Source organism: Onychostoma macrolepis, chromosome 02 (genome assembly GCF_012432095.1).
Source record: "Onychostoma macrolepis isolate SWU-2019 chromosome 02, ASM1243209v1, whole genome shotgun sequence".
NCBI lineage: Eukaryota > Metazoa > Chordata > Actinopteri > Cypriniformes > Cyprinidae > Onychostoma > Onychostoma macrolepis.
The window spans coordinates 1,527,269-1,546,474 of record NC_081156.1 but is presented as its reverse complement, the minus strand read 5'-3'; the positions used below and the strand labels follow the sequence as shown (position 1 = coordinate 1,546,474).

General features: G+C 40.9%; 2 protein-coding genes across 4 annotated transcripts; one reads left to right on the top strand and one right to left on the bottom strand.

Moving 5' to 3' along the window:
• Positions 1-180: 180 nt before the first annotated feature.
• dusp28 (dual specificity phosphatase 28) lies at positions 181-4,328 on the top strand. Of its 2 annotated transcripts, XM_058765671.1 has the most exons (4): positions 181-851; positions 1,991-2,008; positions 2,408-2,635; positions 3,083-4,328. In XM_058765671.1, the coding sequence occupies exons 1-4, from the start codon at positions 837-839 to the stop codon at positions 3,206-3,208; spliced, it is 387 nt and encodes a 128-aa protein (XP_058621654.1). In that variant the 5' UTR covers positions 181-836; the 3' UTR covers positions 3,209-4,328. The 2 variants fall into 2 exon arrangements, with proteins under 2 accessions (XP_058621654.1, XP_058621649.1); XM_058765666.1 differs by having other exon boundaries at positions 1,991-2,635.
• A 136-nt stretch (positions 4,329-4,464) lies between these two features.
• Positions 4,465-18,893, bottom strand: proca (protein C (inactivator of coagulation factors Va and VIIIa), a). 2 transcript variants are annotated; one of them, XM_058765639.1, is made up of 10 exons: positions 18,797-18,893; positions 18,461-18,521; positions 18,200-18,283; positions 17,553-17,710; positions 17,450-17,474; positions 16,674-16,784; positions 6,294-6,434; positions 5,838-5,959; positions 5,593-5,710; positions 4,465-5,146 (listed from the first exon to the last, which is right to left on the bottom strand). In XM_058765639.1, exons 3-10 carry the CDS (start codon positions 18,267-18,269, stop codon positions 4,587-4,589), a joined length of 1,305 nt encoding a protein of 434 aa, XP_058621622.1. In that variant the 5' UTR covers positions 18,270-18,283; positions 18,461-18,521; positions 18,797-18,893; the 3' UTR covers positions 4,465-4,586. The 2 variants fall into 2 exon arrangements, with proteins under 2 accessions (XP_058621622.1, XP_058621630.1); XM_058765647.1 differs by lacking the exon at positions 18,797-18,893 and adding an exon at positions 18,646-18,722.
• Positions 18,894-19,206: the final 313 nt, after the last annotated feature.

Genomic DNA, 19,206 nt, shown 5'->3' with positions numbered 1-19,206 from the left:
CTCCGGAACGACGTCATGACGTCAGACGCATCGGCGGGAGAACTGCGTCTTCTTCTTCTTGTGTGATTTGCAGCAGCTTAGACGCTTCAGAGAACTGCGTCACTCACTGCATGTTTATTTACCTGTCAGTCAAATGCGGTGGAGAACAAATGTTGTTACATACTACGCATTATTTATAAGTAGTCATATCATTACTGCTATTTAATATTGCTTATATTATATTATTTATTTAGTTATTTGTTTGATTATTTGGGTTAGTTAACCCAGCATTTCTGCTTACTCTTGTCTACTTACTCTCACCTCATTCTAAACACATATGACGTCCTTTCTTCAGTTAACATGAAATGAAAACTGAGAAAGTGTATTTTACATACAATGACACTGAACTATTTCTTTAAATTTGGAATACACAACTGTCCATTAGGTGGGGCTACGATTCTATTGCCATAAATAAACAGACGGTGAGATCTTAATTTTTTCATATAGACTTTTGCCAACAAATTGTGTTGCAACTGCGGATAAATTATTAAACTGCTGAATTGCTTGGACTGTAAAGGCCAAACTGTTTTTTTGATTGTTTGTTTTTTTCAGCGACAAAACGTCAGCATAGACATAAAATCTAGATTGGGTCAACTGTATGTCAAGTTTAAGTTTCAAGTAATGTAGCTATTTTTAATCCTACACTGGTTACTGAAGGAGAGGAAGGCGATTATTGGCATAAATGGGCGGGGTAAATTAGCTGCATGTGCGTTCACTGCACGTTTTCCCTGTCATTGGGACTGTTGTGGCGGTCAGGATGATGAAGCTCTGGCACATCCGCTTCGAGGATCATCCCCATGCCTAATCTGCAGGTCAGAATCGTTTCTTAATCTGAGCTCAATGTTTATGTCGTGTTTTTAATGAGGGCGGAATGAGCATAATGCTGCGTTCACGCCATATCGTAATTACCGTAATTTTGAGATGACAACACGTGACGTTGTACTCGGAGCTGTTCAAGTCCTCGGTCTCGGAATTATGCTTTTCTATGGCAACCTGTTTTTATACAGTCTATGATGGCAACACTAACGCCTAAACAGAGCCTGCGGTGGTCATGTGGTACAGCGATCACGTGGTATAAATCGTTAAAGAAAATTTCAAGTTTCCAACGACTTTGTGGTGGCGTTCATGTGCGTTCAACTCGTAAATACGATGTATCCGACATGACTTGAATGTACCAGTAGCTCTCAGAAAACTCCCAGTTCACAAGTAATTACGAGTTCTACGAGGACGTGAACGCTTTTTACAAGTTGCAATCTCGCAATTGCGGGAATTCTGATATGGCGTGAAGGCACTTTAAGCACTGTTATGCTGCCTTCGCATGCTATTGTAAATTTCTTATTTCCCATTTATGAAGTGATTACGAGCTTGTCGTATTCAAGTGCTTTAATGTTGGAAAGGATAAAATGTAGCATCCCATTGGTTGACAATCATATAAACATTCTCCGCGCTATATGCATTTTGCTGACAATTATGGAATTTCGGTCAAATACATTATTTCACTGCTTATAAAACATAAAATATGCTTCAACTGATCGTTCATATCTAGCCTGTAAATACACTACTTTAGCGACAAGACAAAAGGATGTAGTTGTTGTGAGAACAGCATTGACCGCAGCAATGGTTGTCACCTCCACCGTGTTTAAAGTTTATCACCCGCCCAACTCGGAAACTCGGGTATCAAAATTATTTCCGAATTTCCCAGTAGTAAATACGACTTGAGAGGCCGTTCACGTCCAATTTCCGATTAGGAAACTCCTATTTAGGATAATTCCGATTGCACGTGAAGGCAGCATTAAACATGGTGTTGGAGCATGCATGCCCAGTGAACAATTTCAATACTTTACTGTACATTCAGGTTGCTGTAAAAAAGTGTTGTTCCCTTTATTGTTTTACCTTTGTGTGTGTTTGTTCTAAACAAATAATGTTCTCTCCTCTCTTATTTAATCAACAGCTCACAAGACTTGTCTGTGTAAGGGCATTAAGACGAGGTTGAAACATCTGACCATTCTCCTTGCTGATGCAGTATATAATAATTTAGTATCTGATCTACTGTATGCATCTACCTCTATTGTAATAACATTAGTATCTTCAGAACTCAAATGAAATAACTAAATATATTAAATGAAACATTAAGCTATTTCCCACTGTGAATGCAGGACCCAGTGGACCTGTGATTATAATGATTATTCAGTACTTATGATGTTCCTTCATATAGTCACATAGTCAAATAAATGCAAGCATATAGTTAGAGATGCTGCAGTTAAGCACAGTTACAGACTGTCTGCTGATCAGTAATGCCCGGTCAGCCTGTAGCAATGAACTTATCCAGAAGGAGGAGGTCACTCTTTGTATTAATGTTTCCAAGCAGCAACCCTTTCCCTCTATGCGGGTAAGCACTTTGCGTGTACCTGTATATGATGACCCTCAAGAAGACCTCTACAAGTATTTTGACCGCTGTGCTGATGCCATAGCCAGTGAGGCAGAACGGGGAGGCCGCACTGTTGTGTACTGCAAGAATGGACGCAGTCGCTCAGCTACTGTCTGTGTGGCCTATTTAATGAAGCACCAGGGTCTCACCTTGACAGATGCCTTCCAGGTATGAATAGTGTTTATGTCAAATTGAAGTCTGATATGAAACAGTTCTAGTCAGGACACATGCAGCTTATGTGTAAGTTCTTTTTAAATTAAAGTTTTTTTTTTTTTAAATGGGTATTTGAAACTATTTATATGTGCAGTCATTAATTATTTTTCTTGGTTGCTGATATTTTATTGGTTTATATTATAATAAGGAAAAGCAGACATATAGGCAGCAAGGTAAAACTAAACGAAACAAAACTATAATATATAATGAATATAAAATGCACAAAATAAAGGCGGCCACAAGACATCAAAATATACATCACTCATATTCTAATCATTACTGAATGTAGCGTAATTGATAATGAAAAGGCACAGCATTCTAGATTTTTATGCCATAATTTAATGTTGTTTACTACTTCTGTAGTTCCCATTTCTCTTCTGTATTTCCTATTTGTTCTATCAGGTAGTAAAAAGTGCCCGATCAGTAGTTGAGCCTAACCCTGGATTCTGGACTCAGCTGGAGCAATATGAACAGGAGCTGAAGATCAGGAGGTTGGCCAGCCACAGATCTAACCTCTCTCCACTTTAACTTCATACCAACATTTTCTGATATGACATTCTCAATCTTCAGGGCATTATTAAAGCTAAGGCTTCAGCCATGTTGCTCTTCAAGCTTGCTGCAAATAATGAATACCTTTATAATAACAATAATAACGATATGTGCCTTAAATGATTATAAAGTGTGATAATACTATTATATTTTAAAATAAAAAGGGAGTATTAAATAAAAATTAAATTATTTTATAGTAAACTTAAAAATAAAATGCGCGCACACACAAACACAGTTAGAAAGAAATCTTATACAGTACAGTTTGTCGATCTAAACATATTTATATTTACCATTTATATAAATATTATTTATATTTACCATTTAGCCTACATATGTGTTTACAAATTATAGGTTAAATAAGAAATATAATCATGATAGGCCTATATGTAGAAATGTAATCATCATAATGTACCACCCTACATTTTGACTGATTTTAGGTTATTAAAGCAGGATTAGGGCTCCCAAGAAAGCCTTTTTCTACTAAACTTAAAAAAAAAAATTTTTTTCAGAGGCATCCCTCTAACAAACCTAGAAGACCTCCAAATTGCTAGAAGCATCACAATTATACATTACCCTCCTAAATAATTATCTCAGTAGGATTTAATTTAATTTAGGCTGCATGAAAAGAAAAGATCAATACTTAAATATTTTATATAAATGCAGCACAAAAAAAACAAAGCAGTTCTTCCACTTTACCCTTCCACAGAGAGGGTATTCATCAAAGTGCAGTTGTATGCTGTTGCATAAAAGAGTCCATTTAAAATTTTGTTTATATCTCTTTATTTCCTTGTTCTATAAAGTATTCCTTTACTCAGTATAATATTGTTTTGAAAGTGAATTATGCTAGATCTGTAATTATCCATTCTCAGGAATGGCATGTTTTCTGATGCAGTTTTATGCTTTGCTGTATTTCGCCACTGTCAGGTTAAAAACTAATATAAATACATAAAGGTCATCCCAAAATTTCTTAAATCGTTTAACAAATCTAAGATGTCTTTGTTGAATGCTGTACATTGTATTGTAGAACTGTATTTTAGCATGTCTTAAATAACATTATATGTTAAGTCCTGTCTTGCAGTATTTTTTATTCTTTCGTGTTACCCAAGGAATTAAATAATGGGACTATGAAGGTGTGTGTTCATTAGCCTCATTAAAACATAATGTGTAACATTTGTCTACTTTATTTACTGACAGCATTACTTTCCCTAAACATGCAGATAACAGGAACATAAGAGCAGTTTTAATTAATGTGTTTATTAAATGTCAATTTCTATACACCAAAGAGCTATAGGGAGCACACTGAGTTTTCTGATTTATATTTTCTGTAATAGGAAAAACAGGGTAGAAAGGTAGGGGTCTAAACTTTATCCCACCCTTGACGAACGCTATCTATCCAGTCCAAATAGCTGGACACTTTGGTGTAGATGCCAAGTTTGTCTTTTTGCCCGCAGCCTTCTCCCCAAGACACCAGGCCTACGAGGAACCATGTATCATGAAACAGTGTCATCATTGGACCCCCACTGTCCCCCTCACAAGCATCTTTGATTTGCCCCAGCACTCCCCCACAAAGCATGTTCTGAGTGAGGTTGTTCATCATATGCCTGGAACACTCTTTGTTGTCTATAATTGGAATTTCAATGAAGTTGAGAGTTGAACTGTAGCGATGAGAGGTCTCGTTGTCCTTCCCCCAGCCAGTGACGACTGTGACAGTACCGTTACGATGCAACCTTCGCTCGGCCAGATTCTGGCTAGGGAGGCATGCTGGGATTATGTATGTGGAAAATTTGGCTGGTGTAGCCAAGCGCAACAGAGCTATATCATTGTCCACAGTGAAAGGGTTGTATTGTGGGTGAGAAATAGATTGTTTTACAGGAAGGGTCATCTCAGATCCTTCAATCCTAAATCGGTCGTAGTCACCTGGAGAGATGGCCATACAATTAGAATTCAAAGCCAGAGAGTGTTTATGGATGGCTATGTTTTATGATTGGTTAAAAAGGAAGGCTGCTTCCTCATTCATTTGTTGTTGTTATTTTTTACAGAGACTAGGACTGTCACAGAAACAAAGTCATTTCTCAGGACGCTTTCACTGCTATCCGTCAAATAGTTGGGACACCATGAGTGGAATTAATACGCTTTTTTAAGGGAACATAACACTGTATCTAGACTGTCTTTTGATATTTCTTTTCACTTATGAGGCCTAAGCTTAATAAACAACATCACTCTAAGCTATGTGTTCTAGAACTTTTTTTGTGGCAAATTGCTTTAGTAATGCATCTTATAAAAACTTAAATATAAGGGAGGATAAAAAGCCTAACTAACTCCGTGAAGGAATACTTAAATTTTTATCAAATTGTCTTACATACCCAGCCTGACACTGAACCGTGTACTTTTCTCTAGGCAGTGAGCAGCAGTGAGAACCCAGTTTTCATCAATCAGAACTCCACCACAATGAAACTTGCCCAAATGATTGAGTATAAGAGCCTACAGAATACACAAAATGATTTGGCTGATTATTTGGTATAACATATAATTGTCTGGATTAGCTCTGATAAAACATTTGGCATTATTAAATATGATTACGCAGATATTACAAATGAATCAAAAATACCTGCCAGGGACTCTCTCCCTTTTTGCCAACTGTACCTCCTATTACCCACGGCTGTAAACCAACTAAAGGCTTATTAATATAAGAGGACTTTGCGATCCGAATCTGGCCACATGAAGCCTCATCTGTAAATGACAAAAATGCACATAGACCACACAGATTTATCTACCAAATGGTAGAAATTATTTGAAAATAATTTTTACATTTTCATATAGTTTTTAATGAAGATATATTTATAGCAATAGCAATTATATGACTTCATGCCCACATTTGTGAATAAATGTTGCACAAAGACATTTTCTAAGTCTTATGAATGTCCACAAATGCAGATGTACAGTCTCGAATACACATGCAAATATCTAAGCATTAATTTGTGCACTGTGGATACAAAATCATCAGTGTATTTGCAATAAGCACAAACTATATTGTTTATATTTGCATTTTGTTGAGATAACTTACTTTTGGCAATACATTTTTTAAAGTTGTCTTGTAGTTGGTATCCTTTAATACAACTGCATGTGCGGCCAAGACCATCCTCACTCTCGTGACATTCATGATCACAATCCCCATTGTTCACAGAGCAGTTAGTGGCTGTCCTGCCTGAGGACAAAACCAAAGAACTGCTGTCAGGACATTTATCACCATGACCTCAACACACGCCACTGCTCTGTAACTCAAGACATCCAATATTAAATGCCCCAAATCAGCTGTGACACAGCATATCTAAAAACACTGACCAAACAGACAAAATGCAGGAAGGGCAAAAGGATTCATTAACACCAGTCATTTGTGGTTAAATATAACTCATATCAATCATAATATAATCAATCTATCTATCTATCTATCTATCTATCTATCTATCTATCTATCTATCTATCTATCTATCTATCTAATCCGTGCCTGATTGTTTCTCATACACTGAGCCAGAAATCTTTTTAGTAGCACTTACATACACCTTTCCAGTTGTATTGCCATCTGTAAATTTGATTTTTTTTTTTTTTTTCATTTTTCATTCACCAGATTTATATTTTATTGTATTCCTAAAAACAGTGGAAGTAATGGATTTACAGTATGATAACAAGACATATCCAAAATCCCATTTGTGATAAAATTTTACTTTTAATATGTATGCAAAGTGAAACAAAAAGTTTTATTATCTTCAACTAATATTCAGATAGTCGTGCTGAGAATTTATGATGAGTAATGCATATTTAATTAGATAATTCATATTTAAACATTTCAGAAAACATTAGCAGAGAGGGTTTAAGTTTCAGTCAGGTCTAACAAGGTAACATTATGACTTATTATGAGTAATACTTAATTATACAGTGGGGCAAAAAAGTATTTAGTCAGCCACCAACTGTGCAAGTTCTCCCACTTAAAAAGATGAGAGAGGCCTGTAATTTTCATCATAGGTATAGCTCAACTATGAGAGACAAAATGAGGGGGGAAAAATCCAGAAAAATCACATTGTAGGATTTTTAAAGAATTTATTTGCAAATTATGGTGGAAAATAAGTATTTGGTCAATAACAAAATTTCATCTCAATACTTTGTTATATACCCTTTGTTGGCAATGACAAAGGTCAAATGTTTTATGTAAGTCTTCACAAGGTTTTCACACACTGTTGCTGGTATTTTGGCCCATTCCTCCATGCAGATCTCCTCTAGAGCAGTAATGTTTTGGGGCTGTCGCTGGGCAACACGGACTTTCAACTCCCTCCCACGATTTTCGATGGGGTTGAGATCTGGAGACTGGCTAGGCCACTCCAGGACCTTGAAATGCTTCTTATGAAGCCACTCCTTCGTTGCCCGGGCGGTGTGTTTGGGATCATTGTCATGCTGAAAGACCCAGCCACGTTTCATCTTCAATGCCCTTGCTGATGGAAGGAGGTTTTCACTCAAAATCTCACGATACATGGCCCCATTCATTCTTTCGTTTACACGGATCAGTCGTCCTGGTCCTTTTGCAGAAAAACAGCCCCAAAGCATGATGTTTCCACCCCCATGCTTCACAGTAGGTTCTTTGGATGCAACTCAGCATTCTTTGAGTTTTTACCAAAAAGTTATATTTTGGTTTCATCTGACCATATGACATTCTCCCAATCCTCTTCTGGATCATCCAAATGCTCTCTAGCAAACTTCAGACGGGCCCGGACATGTACTGGCTTAAGCAGGGGGACACGTTTGGCACTGCAGGATTTGAGTCCCTGGCGGCACAGTGTGTTACTGATGGTAGCCTTTGTTACTTTGGTCTCAGCTCTCTGCAGGTCATTCACTAGGTCCCCCCGGGGTGAGATCTTGCGTGGAGCCCAGATCGAGGGATATTATCAGTGGTCTTGTATGTCTTCCATTTTCTAATAATTGCTCCCACAGTTGATTTCTTCACACCAAGCTGCTTACCTATTGCAGATTCAGTCTTCCCAGCCTGGTGCAGGTCTACAATTTTGTTTCTGGTGTCCTTTGACAGCTCTTTGGTCTTGGCCATGGTGGAGTTTGGAGTTGGACTGTTTGAGGTTGTGGACAGGTGTCTTTTATACTGATAACGAGTTCAAACAGATGCCATTAATACAGGTAACGAGTGGAGGACAGAGGAGCCTCTTAAAGAAGAAGTTACAGGTCTGTGAGAGCCAGAAATCTTGCTTGTTTGTAGGTGACCAAATACTTATTTTACCGAGGAATTTACCAATTAATTCTTTAAAAATCCTACAATGTGATTTTCTGGATTTTTTTTTCTAATTTTGTCTCTCATAGTTGAGGTATACCTATGATGAAAATTACAGGCCTCTCTCATCTTTTTAAGTGGGAGAACTTGCACAATTGGTGGCTGACTAAATACTTTTTTGCCCCACTGTATAATAATAATAATAATAATAATAATAAATATAGCTGCAAGCAGTGATGACGAGCCTAAGCCTAACCCAGGTGGCTTCAAGTAAACGGTGCAGAATGGGTACATGCATTTAACCCTCTTTCAGTCTAGTCTAGTTTAGTGTTACAGCAATGAAAGGGGTACTCTAGAACACCAAGAGTGTGAAACAGGCACACACAGACACACAGAGACACACAGACATACACACATACACAGGGAGGGATCAAAGGTTACATTTGAGACTGTACTAGTGAGTTGAGCTGAAAGACAAAACTAAGAGGATGAAAAAATGTTAAACGAATTTTGTGTCTTAAGACATTTTAAGACGTAACATTTTGCTGCCAACACAGTAGGAAAAAAAGGGTATTTTTATTCGTCTTGTCAAGATACAATTCGTTTAACATTTACAACACAATAGGAAAAAGTGTCGCAAAGAAAAAAAAAATGTAGGTTGTACAAAAATAGCCTATTAGTTGTTTTATTCGTATTGTCAAAATACTAAAGTTTAACATTTTGCTGTTAACACAGTAGGAAAAGTGTCGCAGAGAAAAATAAATAAATAAATAAATACGACACCTGTCATTTAAAATTATAGGCTAAGCAAAATATAAACAAAACCGAGTTGAACGTTATTCAGGGACAGCGCATCCTCACTTTGCTCCATCCTTACCGTGCGTTCACACCGCCACCGGAGAGAGCGTCAAAATTCGTTCTGGCCGCCCTGCCAACGACACTGTAGAAAGATCCGTTGACGCTCTGACGATCGAATGCTTGGTCTTGTATTTAAAGGACCCAAAATGGAAATAAGGATGTTGATCTTGTGCAGACTGACCACAAGTAGGTTATAAATTAACCTCATGAAATATTTTAATTGTGAAAGTAAGAAATTGATATACCTCCATAAGCATTTTTAATGCCCATAGGGAAGTTCAATAGTATACTCCGGGCTAAGCGAGCTAAACTCATAGAGGTTATGCTCGGCCTGGGTGATCATTCCATATGACTCTTACATACTCAGTACTTCCAGGACCGAAGTATGCAAGGAACCAACCAGAGAGCTTGAGCGCATCACAGTCAAGAATTCTCCATCAAGATTGTTCCCATAACATATGCATGTACGCTCATCTAAGCAGAGAGGACCCTGGCCTGTAAGGCTGGTACATTCAGGTTATAAAACCTAGCAAATGTAGACGACGAGGCCCAGCCGGCCGCCGCACAAATCTCTGTAATGGACACACCGCTAGACCACGCCCACGACGAAGCGATGCTTCTAGTAGAATGGGCTCGTACTCCAATGGGGCATTGTAGGCCCGAAGAAGAGTATGCCTGCGTAACAGCATCCACTATCCACTTAGAGAGTCTCTACTTCATGACCGGATGCCCCTTGGTGCGGTTACCGAAGCTAACAAAGAGCTGTTCTGTACGCTTAAAGGAGGCAGAACGCTCGAAGTAGATCCTCAAAGCGCTGACAGGGCATAACAAGGATAAGTCCCGGTCCTCCTCAGAAGGAGGAAGCGCGGAGAGTGTGATGACCTGAGCTCTGAATGGAGTTGAAAGTACCTTGGGTACGTAACCATGCCTTGGTTTCAGGACGACCTTGGAGTTGTTGGGCCCGAATTCCAGGCAGGCAGGGCTATTAGAGAGTGACTGTAGGTCTCCTACTCGCTTAACCGATGCTAGTGCTAGTAGCAGAGCAGTTTTCAGTGACAGCGACCGAAGGTTCGTAGACTGAAGCGGCTCAAAAGGAGGGCCCTCAATACAGTGTGCAGGTTCCATGTAGGGACGGTAAGGGGCCGAGGCGGATTCAGCCTCTTGGCTCCCCTCAGAAAACGGACAACTGAGTTGTCTCTGCCTACCGATTGGCCTGCTATAGGGGCATGAAAGGCTGCTATAGCTGCTACAAACATCTTGAGTGTGGAAGGGGAACATCCTTTATCCAGCAGCTCCTTCAGGAAGGACAGAATCACTGCTAACTCGGAGGTAGACGGGTTTTCACCGCGGTCTAGGAACCAAGTGGAGAAAACAGACCACTTAAGGGCGTAGAGGCGTCTCGTAGACGGGGCTCTAGCCTCAGAAATGGTGTTTAACACTCGCTCTGGTATGCTGGTAGACTCCCGTCGAGCGGCCACAGGTGGAGAGCCCACAGCTCGGGTCGAGGGTGCCATATTGTTCCGTTCGCCTGAGAGAGGAGATCCCGTCTAAGGGGCACGGGCCAGGGGGCTGCTGTCAGTAGCAGAATCAGCTCTGACAACCAAGGTTGGTTTTCCCACAAGGGGGCCACCAATAGAACCTTGCGTCCTTGTTCCCTGATTCTCCTGATGACCTGTGGAATCAGGGCAATCGGGGGGAATGGGCCAATCGTGGGCCAACACGTCCCTGACCTTCGAATAATAAGTTGGGTAGTGAGAGCTGTCTTTGGAGGTGAAAAGATCTACTTCTGCCCTGCCAAAGATCTTCCAGATCATCTGAACCGTCTGAGGATGGAGCATCCACTCCTCTGAGGGGACATTGCTCCGAGATAACATATCCGCTCCCGGCAAGTGTGCTGCTCTCAGCGAGCGCAGATTGCGCTGAGCCCACTCCAGAAGGCACTCTACCAGAATGAAGAGGCGCTTCGAGGAGAGACCTCCCTGGTGATTTATATAGGACACCACGGACATGTTGTCTGAGCAAATCAGCACATGGCGTCCTATTAGGTCTGGCAGAAAAAAAACGGCAGGCGCGACATACTGCTAGCATTTCCAAGCAGTTGATGTGGAAGCCGTTCTCCGCTTTCGACCAATGGCCAAAGGTCGGTTTGCCTTCACACAGCGCCCCCCAACCTGTGTTGGAGGCATCTGTCATGACAACTTTCCTGTTGCAGACCATTCCCATGGCCATGCCCTTCTCCATCCATCGTGGGTTCTTCCAGGGGACCAAGGCTGTCACACAGGCCTGGCTCACCCTGATATGCAGGCGTCTGTGACGCCATGCGTGGGGTGGAACCCGTGGTTTCAGCCAGCGTTGGAGGGGCCGCATGCGAAGCAGGCCCAGCTGTAACACTGGCGATGCTGCGGCCATGAGGCCCAGCATTCTCTGAAATGCTTTGAGGGGGCGAGCAGTGCCGCTCTTGAAGGAGGCCGCGAGTTTCTGAATGGCCAGAGCGCGTTCTGGCACTACCACAGCTCTCATCTGAGCTGAGTCTAGAACTGTTCCCAGGAACGACACCCGTTGGCTGGGGGACAGTGCGCTCTTGGCGAATTTGACCCTGAGCCCCAGGCACTCTAAGTGGCTGAGGAGGAGGGCCCTGTGTGAGAGTAGCTCCACCTCTGACTGGGCCAGAATGAGCCAGTCGTCGAGGTAGTTGAGAATGCGGATTCCCATCTGTCTTAGAGGGGAAAGAGCCGCGTCCATGCACTTTGTAAAAGTGCAGGGGGCCAGAGACAGTCCAAAGGGAAGGACCGTGTACTGATAAGCCACTCCCTTGAAGGCGAATCTCAACAATCGTCTGTGATGGGGGGCTATCTGGATGTGAAAGTATGCGCCTTTCAGGTCCAGAGAACAGAACCAGTCCCCTGTGCGAATCTGCAAGAGGATCTGCTTCAGTGTGATCATCCTGAAAGACCTCTTCATAAGGGCGTGATTCAGGCGTCTGAGATCGAGGATGGGCCGGAGGCCTCCATCCTTTTTGGGGACGAGGAAGTAACAGCTGTAAAAGCCTGACTCGCTCTGAGCTGGAGGAACCTTTTCTATGTCTCCTTTTTCCAACAGCGTCATCACCTCTGAGCGTAGAACGCGAGCGTTCTCGCCCTGCACCGAGGTGGAGACCACGCCGCTGAAGCGTGGGGGTCTTCGAGCTAATTGGAGTGAATAACCTCGTTTTATTATCCCCATAACCCACTCTGACACTCCGGGGATGGCCTGCCAGGCCTCGGCCCGCGTGGCAAGGGGTTGGAGGCAGGGCACTCGTGAGGGACGGAAGAGGAAATCTGCTCTCTTTTTGAAAATGTTTGTGTTTTATTTTTTCCACTATCACAGCGGATGGTTGCCTGGGCACTTGTACGGGCCCTGTATTTGCAACAAACACACTTCCCTCTGCACCCGGAAATGAACGGGGTGAGAAGAGGTTTAAGAGAGGCTGTTTGGTGGGCGGTCCGGCCGTGGCATCAAGGAAGGCGACCATGTCTACGTCCTTGATTTCCGTCAACATGAACCACAGGTGGCGCTCGAGCACCACTAGGCTGGCCATGGACCTTCCTATCGCCTGGGCAGTGGTCTTGGTGGTGCGCAGAGCCAGGTCTGTTGCACTTCTCAGCTCCCTGAGAGTCGCAGGGTCAGGCTCAGACTCGTCCATGGCAGAGAGGAGTTTGGCCTGATAGACCTGTAGAACTGCCATTGAGTGAAGCGCCGAAGCCGCCTGTCCAGCTGAAGCGTAGGAGCGTCCAGCGAGCTCTGAAGTGGTCCTACATGGTTTGGATGGGTGGGCGGCCTTTGCCTTCCAACCGATGGCAGTGGGTGGGCAGAGGTGAGCAGCCACTGACTCATCCAGTTGAGGCATCTTCTCGTACCCTTTTTCTTCAGCGCCGTCAACTGTAATGAGGGCGGATGAAGCGGAAGTACGGAGGCGAGCAGAGTAGGGGGAGCGCCAAGATCTCGTGAGCTCGTCGTGAACTTCATGGAAGAATGGCGAGGGTCGCTGGCGAGGAGCCTGATGGGGCCCCGGCAGGAACCACTCATCAAGACGGCTGCGAGAAGGCTCCTCTGGTGGAGACCACTCCAATCCCAGTTCTTCGACCACCTTTGAGAGGACACGGAAAAGTTGGGTATCCATCCCGGCTTTGGCGGTGCTGGGCGCGGACGAATGCAGTGGGGCGGTGTCAGCTACCGAGCCCGACAGCTCATCAGCGTCCGAAGCTGCCAATGACATGCTGTCATCGGCCAGCTCTTCGGCACTTCCCCCGAACGAGACCAGATCGCTCACGCTTGCAGAGGGACGCTGGTCAGGAATCATGGAAATGTTGGGACGTTTTTTAAATTGAATAAAATGAAAACTAAAAGACTTTCAAATCATATGAGCCAATATTTTATTCACAACAGAACATAGATAACATAACAAATGTTTAAACTGAGAAATTTTACAATTGTATGCACAAAATGAGCTCATTTCAAATTTGATGCCTGCTACAGGTCTCAAAATATTTGGGACGGGGGCATATTTACCATGGTGTAGCATCTCCTCTTCTTTTCAAAACAGTTTGAAGACGTCTGGGCATCGAGGTTATGAGTTTCTGGAGTTTTGGTGTTGGAATTTGGTCCCATTCTTGCCTGATATAGGTTTCCAGCTGCCGAAGAGTTTGTGGTCGTCTTTGACATATTTTTCGTTTAATGATGCACGAAATGTTCCCTGTAGGTGAGAGATCTGGACTGCAGGCAGGCCAATTCAGCACCCGAACTCTTCTACTACGAAGCCATGCTGTTGTAATAGCTGCAGTATGTGGTTTTGCATTGTCCTTCTGAAATACACGTCGTCTGGAGGGGAGCATATGTTGCTCTAAAACCTTTATATACCTTTCAGCACTCATAATGCCTTCCAAAACATGCAAGCTGCCCATACCATATGCACTTATGCACCCCCACACCATCAGAGATGCTGGCTTTTGAACTGAATGCTGATGACATGCTGGAAGGTCTCCCACCTCTTTAGGCCAGAGGACACGGCGTCCGTGATTTCCAGCAAGAATGTTAAATTTGGACTAGTCTGACCATAGAACACTTTTCCACTTTGAAACAGTCCATTTTAAATGACCATGTTTGTTCACATATGGCTTCCTTTTTGCATGATAGAGCTTTAGTTGGCATTTGCAGATGGCACGGTGGATTGTGTTTACCGACAGTGCTTTCTGGAAGTATTCCTGGGCCCATTTAGTAATGTCAATGACAGAATCATGCCGATGAGTGATGCAGTGTCGTCTGAGGCCCGAAGACCATGGGCATCCAACAAAGGTCTTCGGCATTGTCCTTTACACACAGAGATTTCTCCAGTTTCTCTGAATCTTTTGATGATGTTATGCACTGTAGATGATGAGATTTGCAAAGTCTTTGCAATTTGACATTGAGGAACGTTGTTTTTAAAGTATTCCACAATCTTTTTACGCACTCTTTCACAGATTGGAGAGCCTCTGCCCATCTTTACTTCTGAAAGACTCTGCCTCTCTAAGACATCCCTTTTATAGGTAATCATGTTACAGACCTGATGTCAGTTAACTTAATTAGTTGCTAGATGTTCTCCATGCTGAATTTTTTTTATTTATTTTTATTTTTCAGCCCTTTGCTGCCCCCGTGCCAACTTTTTTGAGACCTGTAGCAGGCATCAAATTTGAAATGAGCTCATCTAGTGGATAAAAGTGTAAAATTTCTCTGTTAAAACATTTGTTATGTTCTCTAGTTATGTTCTCTATGTTCTATTGTGAATGAAATATTGGCTCATGTGATTTGAAAGTCTTTTACTTTTCATTTTATACAAATTAAAAAAAATGTCCTAACATTTCTGGAATTTGGGTTGTATAAGCAATTGGGAAATAATTGTATTAAAACAATATTGACAATATAGTACATATCACTGAATTTTATGCATCTATTTGTTATTCTGAATTATGGAAATTGAGCAGAAAAAGGATTACACTTAAAAGTTTTCTTATCCTCCATCTAGTGGACAACCTTTGTATTACTTCATCTGTCAGCTGAAATGTCTGATAGTTTATAATTTGCTGTTAGGCCCCATAGCATCAGCAATTTATGAAACTAAGCATGTTTTCTCAGAATGACTTGAACAATGCACTTTAAAGATAGGCTAAAAGACAAGTCCTGTTTAATTTTAATTTTTTGCCATTTCTTTAATAAATCACCATAGCAATACAGTTTGAGATATTCAAAAGGTGTTTGCAATTTAGGTTCCTCCATGTTTTAGCATCATCTTGCCAAAGTTTGTTGTAAATTATATAACAGCATTTGGTGGAGTATAAAGAAGAATAATTTTAAAGTTTGAAGCGTTGACATGGCAACAGTATTTATGTTATCAAGAATACCATGACAGTTTCACATCTGCCGGGTCATGACATTATTTTGATGAAGTTTGAAGCAAATCAGGTAAAAATAACATGGTAATTTCAAAGGATTTTTAAAATGAAACACTTCCTGCTGCCAGTTGGTGACACTATAACTTTGACTTAATAATAGTCACATCTATGTGATCGGCCTAATACAACAAAGAAAAGTTTGATCAAAATCAGACAATGTATGCTGAAGTTATAACACACTTCCTGTTTCCCTTTTTCACCATATATTTTTCGTCCTCACCACTGCCAAACCATTCGAGATATCAAAAATCCCTTCACGATTTTGCATCCTCAATGTCTTGAGATCACGTTGACTGAGTTTGGTAGGGATCGGATGAAAACTATAGGATGAGTATATCACATTCCAGAGCATGCATTTTTCAAACATTCCACAAAGCCAACTTCCTGTTGGGCAGAGCACTTATTGTTAGTTGTTCGGGCTGATGAGATCCATATGTATATGAATTTTGATGACTGTAGGTGAAGCGGTGTGTGCTACAGAGCTTGTCGAAAATGGCCTTATTAAAGGGTGTAACATGGGCCCCCTCTGCTGACCCCCCCACTTGACCTTCTGTCCATCCCTGATGGCCACAGATTCTAATGTGTGTGCAAAATTTCATAGGTTTTTGAGCACGTTAAGGTCCCCAAAATGCCCCAGATAGTGGGATTTTTTTAAAAGTCCTTAGAAAAACAACAGGGCCCTGTACCTGCCCAAATAATAATACTAATAATTAATTTATAATAATAATTTATAATATATATATATATACAGTATATATTTTTCACTGATCAAATTATGTAAATGTACATAGCATTTTAACATGGGGACACATACTTTTGAACATTTAAATTGTATAAAAAACAAGAGGCTCACGCAGGTCACAGCGTTTCCCTTCAAATCCAGTGTTGCAGGTGCAGGAGTAATCTTGTAACAGGTCCACACACTTCCCATGAACACATGGATTCGAGTTGCACTGGTTTCCATCTAAGGGTGCAAAACAACTAATGAGTACCAGTACTTATGATGCTTTAAGCCTTCTACACACTGCATGATTTCAGCAATCCTATAAGATCATTACAAATCACACTGCGCGATGGATAATGGATCTTATAAACTTGGGTACGACATGTATGCAGACTGTATGATGATGACACCTTTTGAATCATAGGCTGTGAAGCATGTTACTATGGAATAAAACGTGATCAGAATCCGCTAGTGGTAAACAAAAAGAGTATGATGAATCACACGTTGGCAGTTGTAGTTTTTATGTGTGCAGAAAAAAGTGAAATCAGCAAAAAAGGAAGGAATAAGAGCTCGAGGTAAGCAGTGTTAAGTTTTAGCGCCATGTCACGTTGATTTCATGTCACATTTCTATTGGTTGGTCAGCGAATGTGGGTCGTAGCAGTAAAAACACTCTGCGATGACAATGCTGAATTTTTGACACTGTCAGAAAATTATTGTAGGCTATCTTTGGTCGCAAGACCGTAACAACAGCCGTCTTTGAACCTCTCTCACTGTACGACATAGGACCACCAATTAGGAGCCACGATCACAGAAATCGCCACGATTGTTTCATGATGCCAATCTTTTTCTGGGACTGCCAAAAACTGTGCAGTGTGTCTCAGGCTTTAAAGACAGACATAACTAACCTTTATATGCCGTCCAGAATTCCAACTGCAAGACAAAAAGATCAGTGGATCATAATTTAGGGGGAAAAAATTTTTAATACAGTGAAAAGCTGATATGACCAACCGTGGCTTCCCTTGTATTAAAGATTTCCCTTGCTTCTTCAAAATCACACAGTTCCTCCCTGCACTCCCGCTCCAACGATGGAGGCTTTATTTCCTCCATAAAAGTGTTGGCTCTTCTTGAACGCAGGAGCATGTGTGCTTTTGGGCTGCTAGAAAATGCTGACCAAAATAGATACAGGGTTGATAAGACAGAACAATGCATACAAGGTAGATTTCCAAATTACTTTTAAGCCTATTGCGTACTACAAAAAACAAATTCATTAATTCATTAAGAATTCATTAATTCATTAAGAATTCATTCTGCTGAAAATTCACTCCACTGCTGCTGTTGTTTTTGAGTACTTTCAAAATACCAACATATTTTTGGTAGCTTCTGTTGTTTATCGTTATTTGATAAACTAAAGCTGCCAAATTTCAATAAATCAATCAATCAATCAAAAGTAACATAAATGGTGACACGCATAGTGCACTGATCTAATAAGACACAATCTATAAGTCTATTCTAAATTAGCTATGTGTTCTAATGTGGTACAAATACTCTGAATCTTTACATTTACAAAAGAACACTAGCTTCAGACAAATTCAGACAAGTATAATACATACATTTTGCAACTGTTTATAAATTCTACAGGGCTATTGACCTCATACCTGACTTGCAGATAGCCTTATCAGACCAAAATACAACCAGTACTGAGATACAGAAAAAGAGACTCCTCATTATGGCAACAAACCCTGTAAATACAGCAAGACAGAAATCTTGAATTATACCTGAATATTGAGCATCTTTTAGATTTTAAGATTTTAGAGAATTTAAAGTAATGGTTTGGTTTGCGATACATGGATGATTACTTGCATTCAAAGCACAAAAGTTCGCTGTATAAAATACTAACACGCATAAATCATTCTTACCGTATTTCAAAATTTCAACAGGGTAGTAAGAGGCCAGATTTGTCCTCAGAAAAGAACTACACTGGAAGACACATGAATCAAATCATTAAAATGTCCTAACATCAATTGGTCTCTGCTTTGTCTTTAACCCAACAGGACAGCACAGCATGCACAGCCTTCAGTAAGTTAACTGAACTCCCACAAACCTTTCACTGAGCAAATAATAGTTGCTGAGATCAATCATATCAGGAATTTTGCGAGAACATTAATATCATCCACTAGGTAACAGTGAGACAATCAGTACTTCAGTTGCAGTACTTAACTAACCCTCAATAATTATTAAAAATGTTTACTTACATTTTGAAAAATAAGAAAGGAACAGGAATGGAGAATGTGGTGTTTAGAGTGTGTTAATGACTAACCAACTCTGTTTACTAAGAGTCCACAGTCTGAATGCTCCTGCATTCTCATCTGCTGTCTGTCCACTTACACCTACTTAATTGTGCTGAACTGTATAGCTTAGTTTAATGACCAGACAATTACATTTGTGGTTTAATTACTTAAGATTGGTGAAAGATGTTCTTATAGCATTCAAAACATAAATAGAATTCCATTTGAACTATTTTATATATATTCTGCTGCATAATGGGTCACAAGTTTTTCCACTCTCTTTTGCTAATAGGAATACTTTTTATAATCTGCATACAACATAGCTATATGATATTGATAGTGAAATAAAAGCTGTCAGCACACACCTATTATTGGAG

What these genes read in the sequence shown, in the direction of transcription:
- dusp28 (XM_058765666.1), top strand. Translation starts at nt 2,291, where the DNA reads ATGCTGCAGTTAAGCACAGTTACAGACTGTCTGCTGATCAGTAATGCC. An exon ending in CCTTGACAGATGCCTTCCAG is followed by an intron (nt 2,636 to 3,082) that starts GTATGAATAGTG and finishes TTGTTCTATCAG; the next exon opens with GTAGTAAAAAGTGCCCGATC.
- proca (XM_058765639.1), bottom strand. Translation starts at nt 18,269, where the DNA reads ATGAGGAGTCTCTTTTTCTGTATCTCAGTACTGGTTGTATTTTGGTCT. An exon ending in TAAGGCTATCTGCAAGTCAG is followed by an intron (nt 17,711 to 18,199) that starts GTATGAGGTCAA and finishes TATTTTGGTCAG; the next exon opens with CATTTTCTAGCAGCCCAAAA. An exon ending in ACGGTTCAGTGTCAGGCTGG is followed by an intron (nt 5,147 to 5,592) that starts GTATGTAAGACA and finishes CCATCTCTCCAG; the next exon opens with GTGACTACGACCGATTTAGG.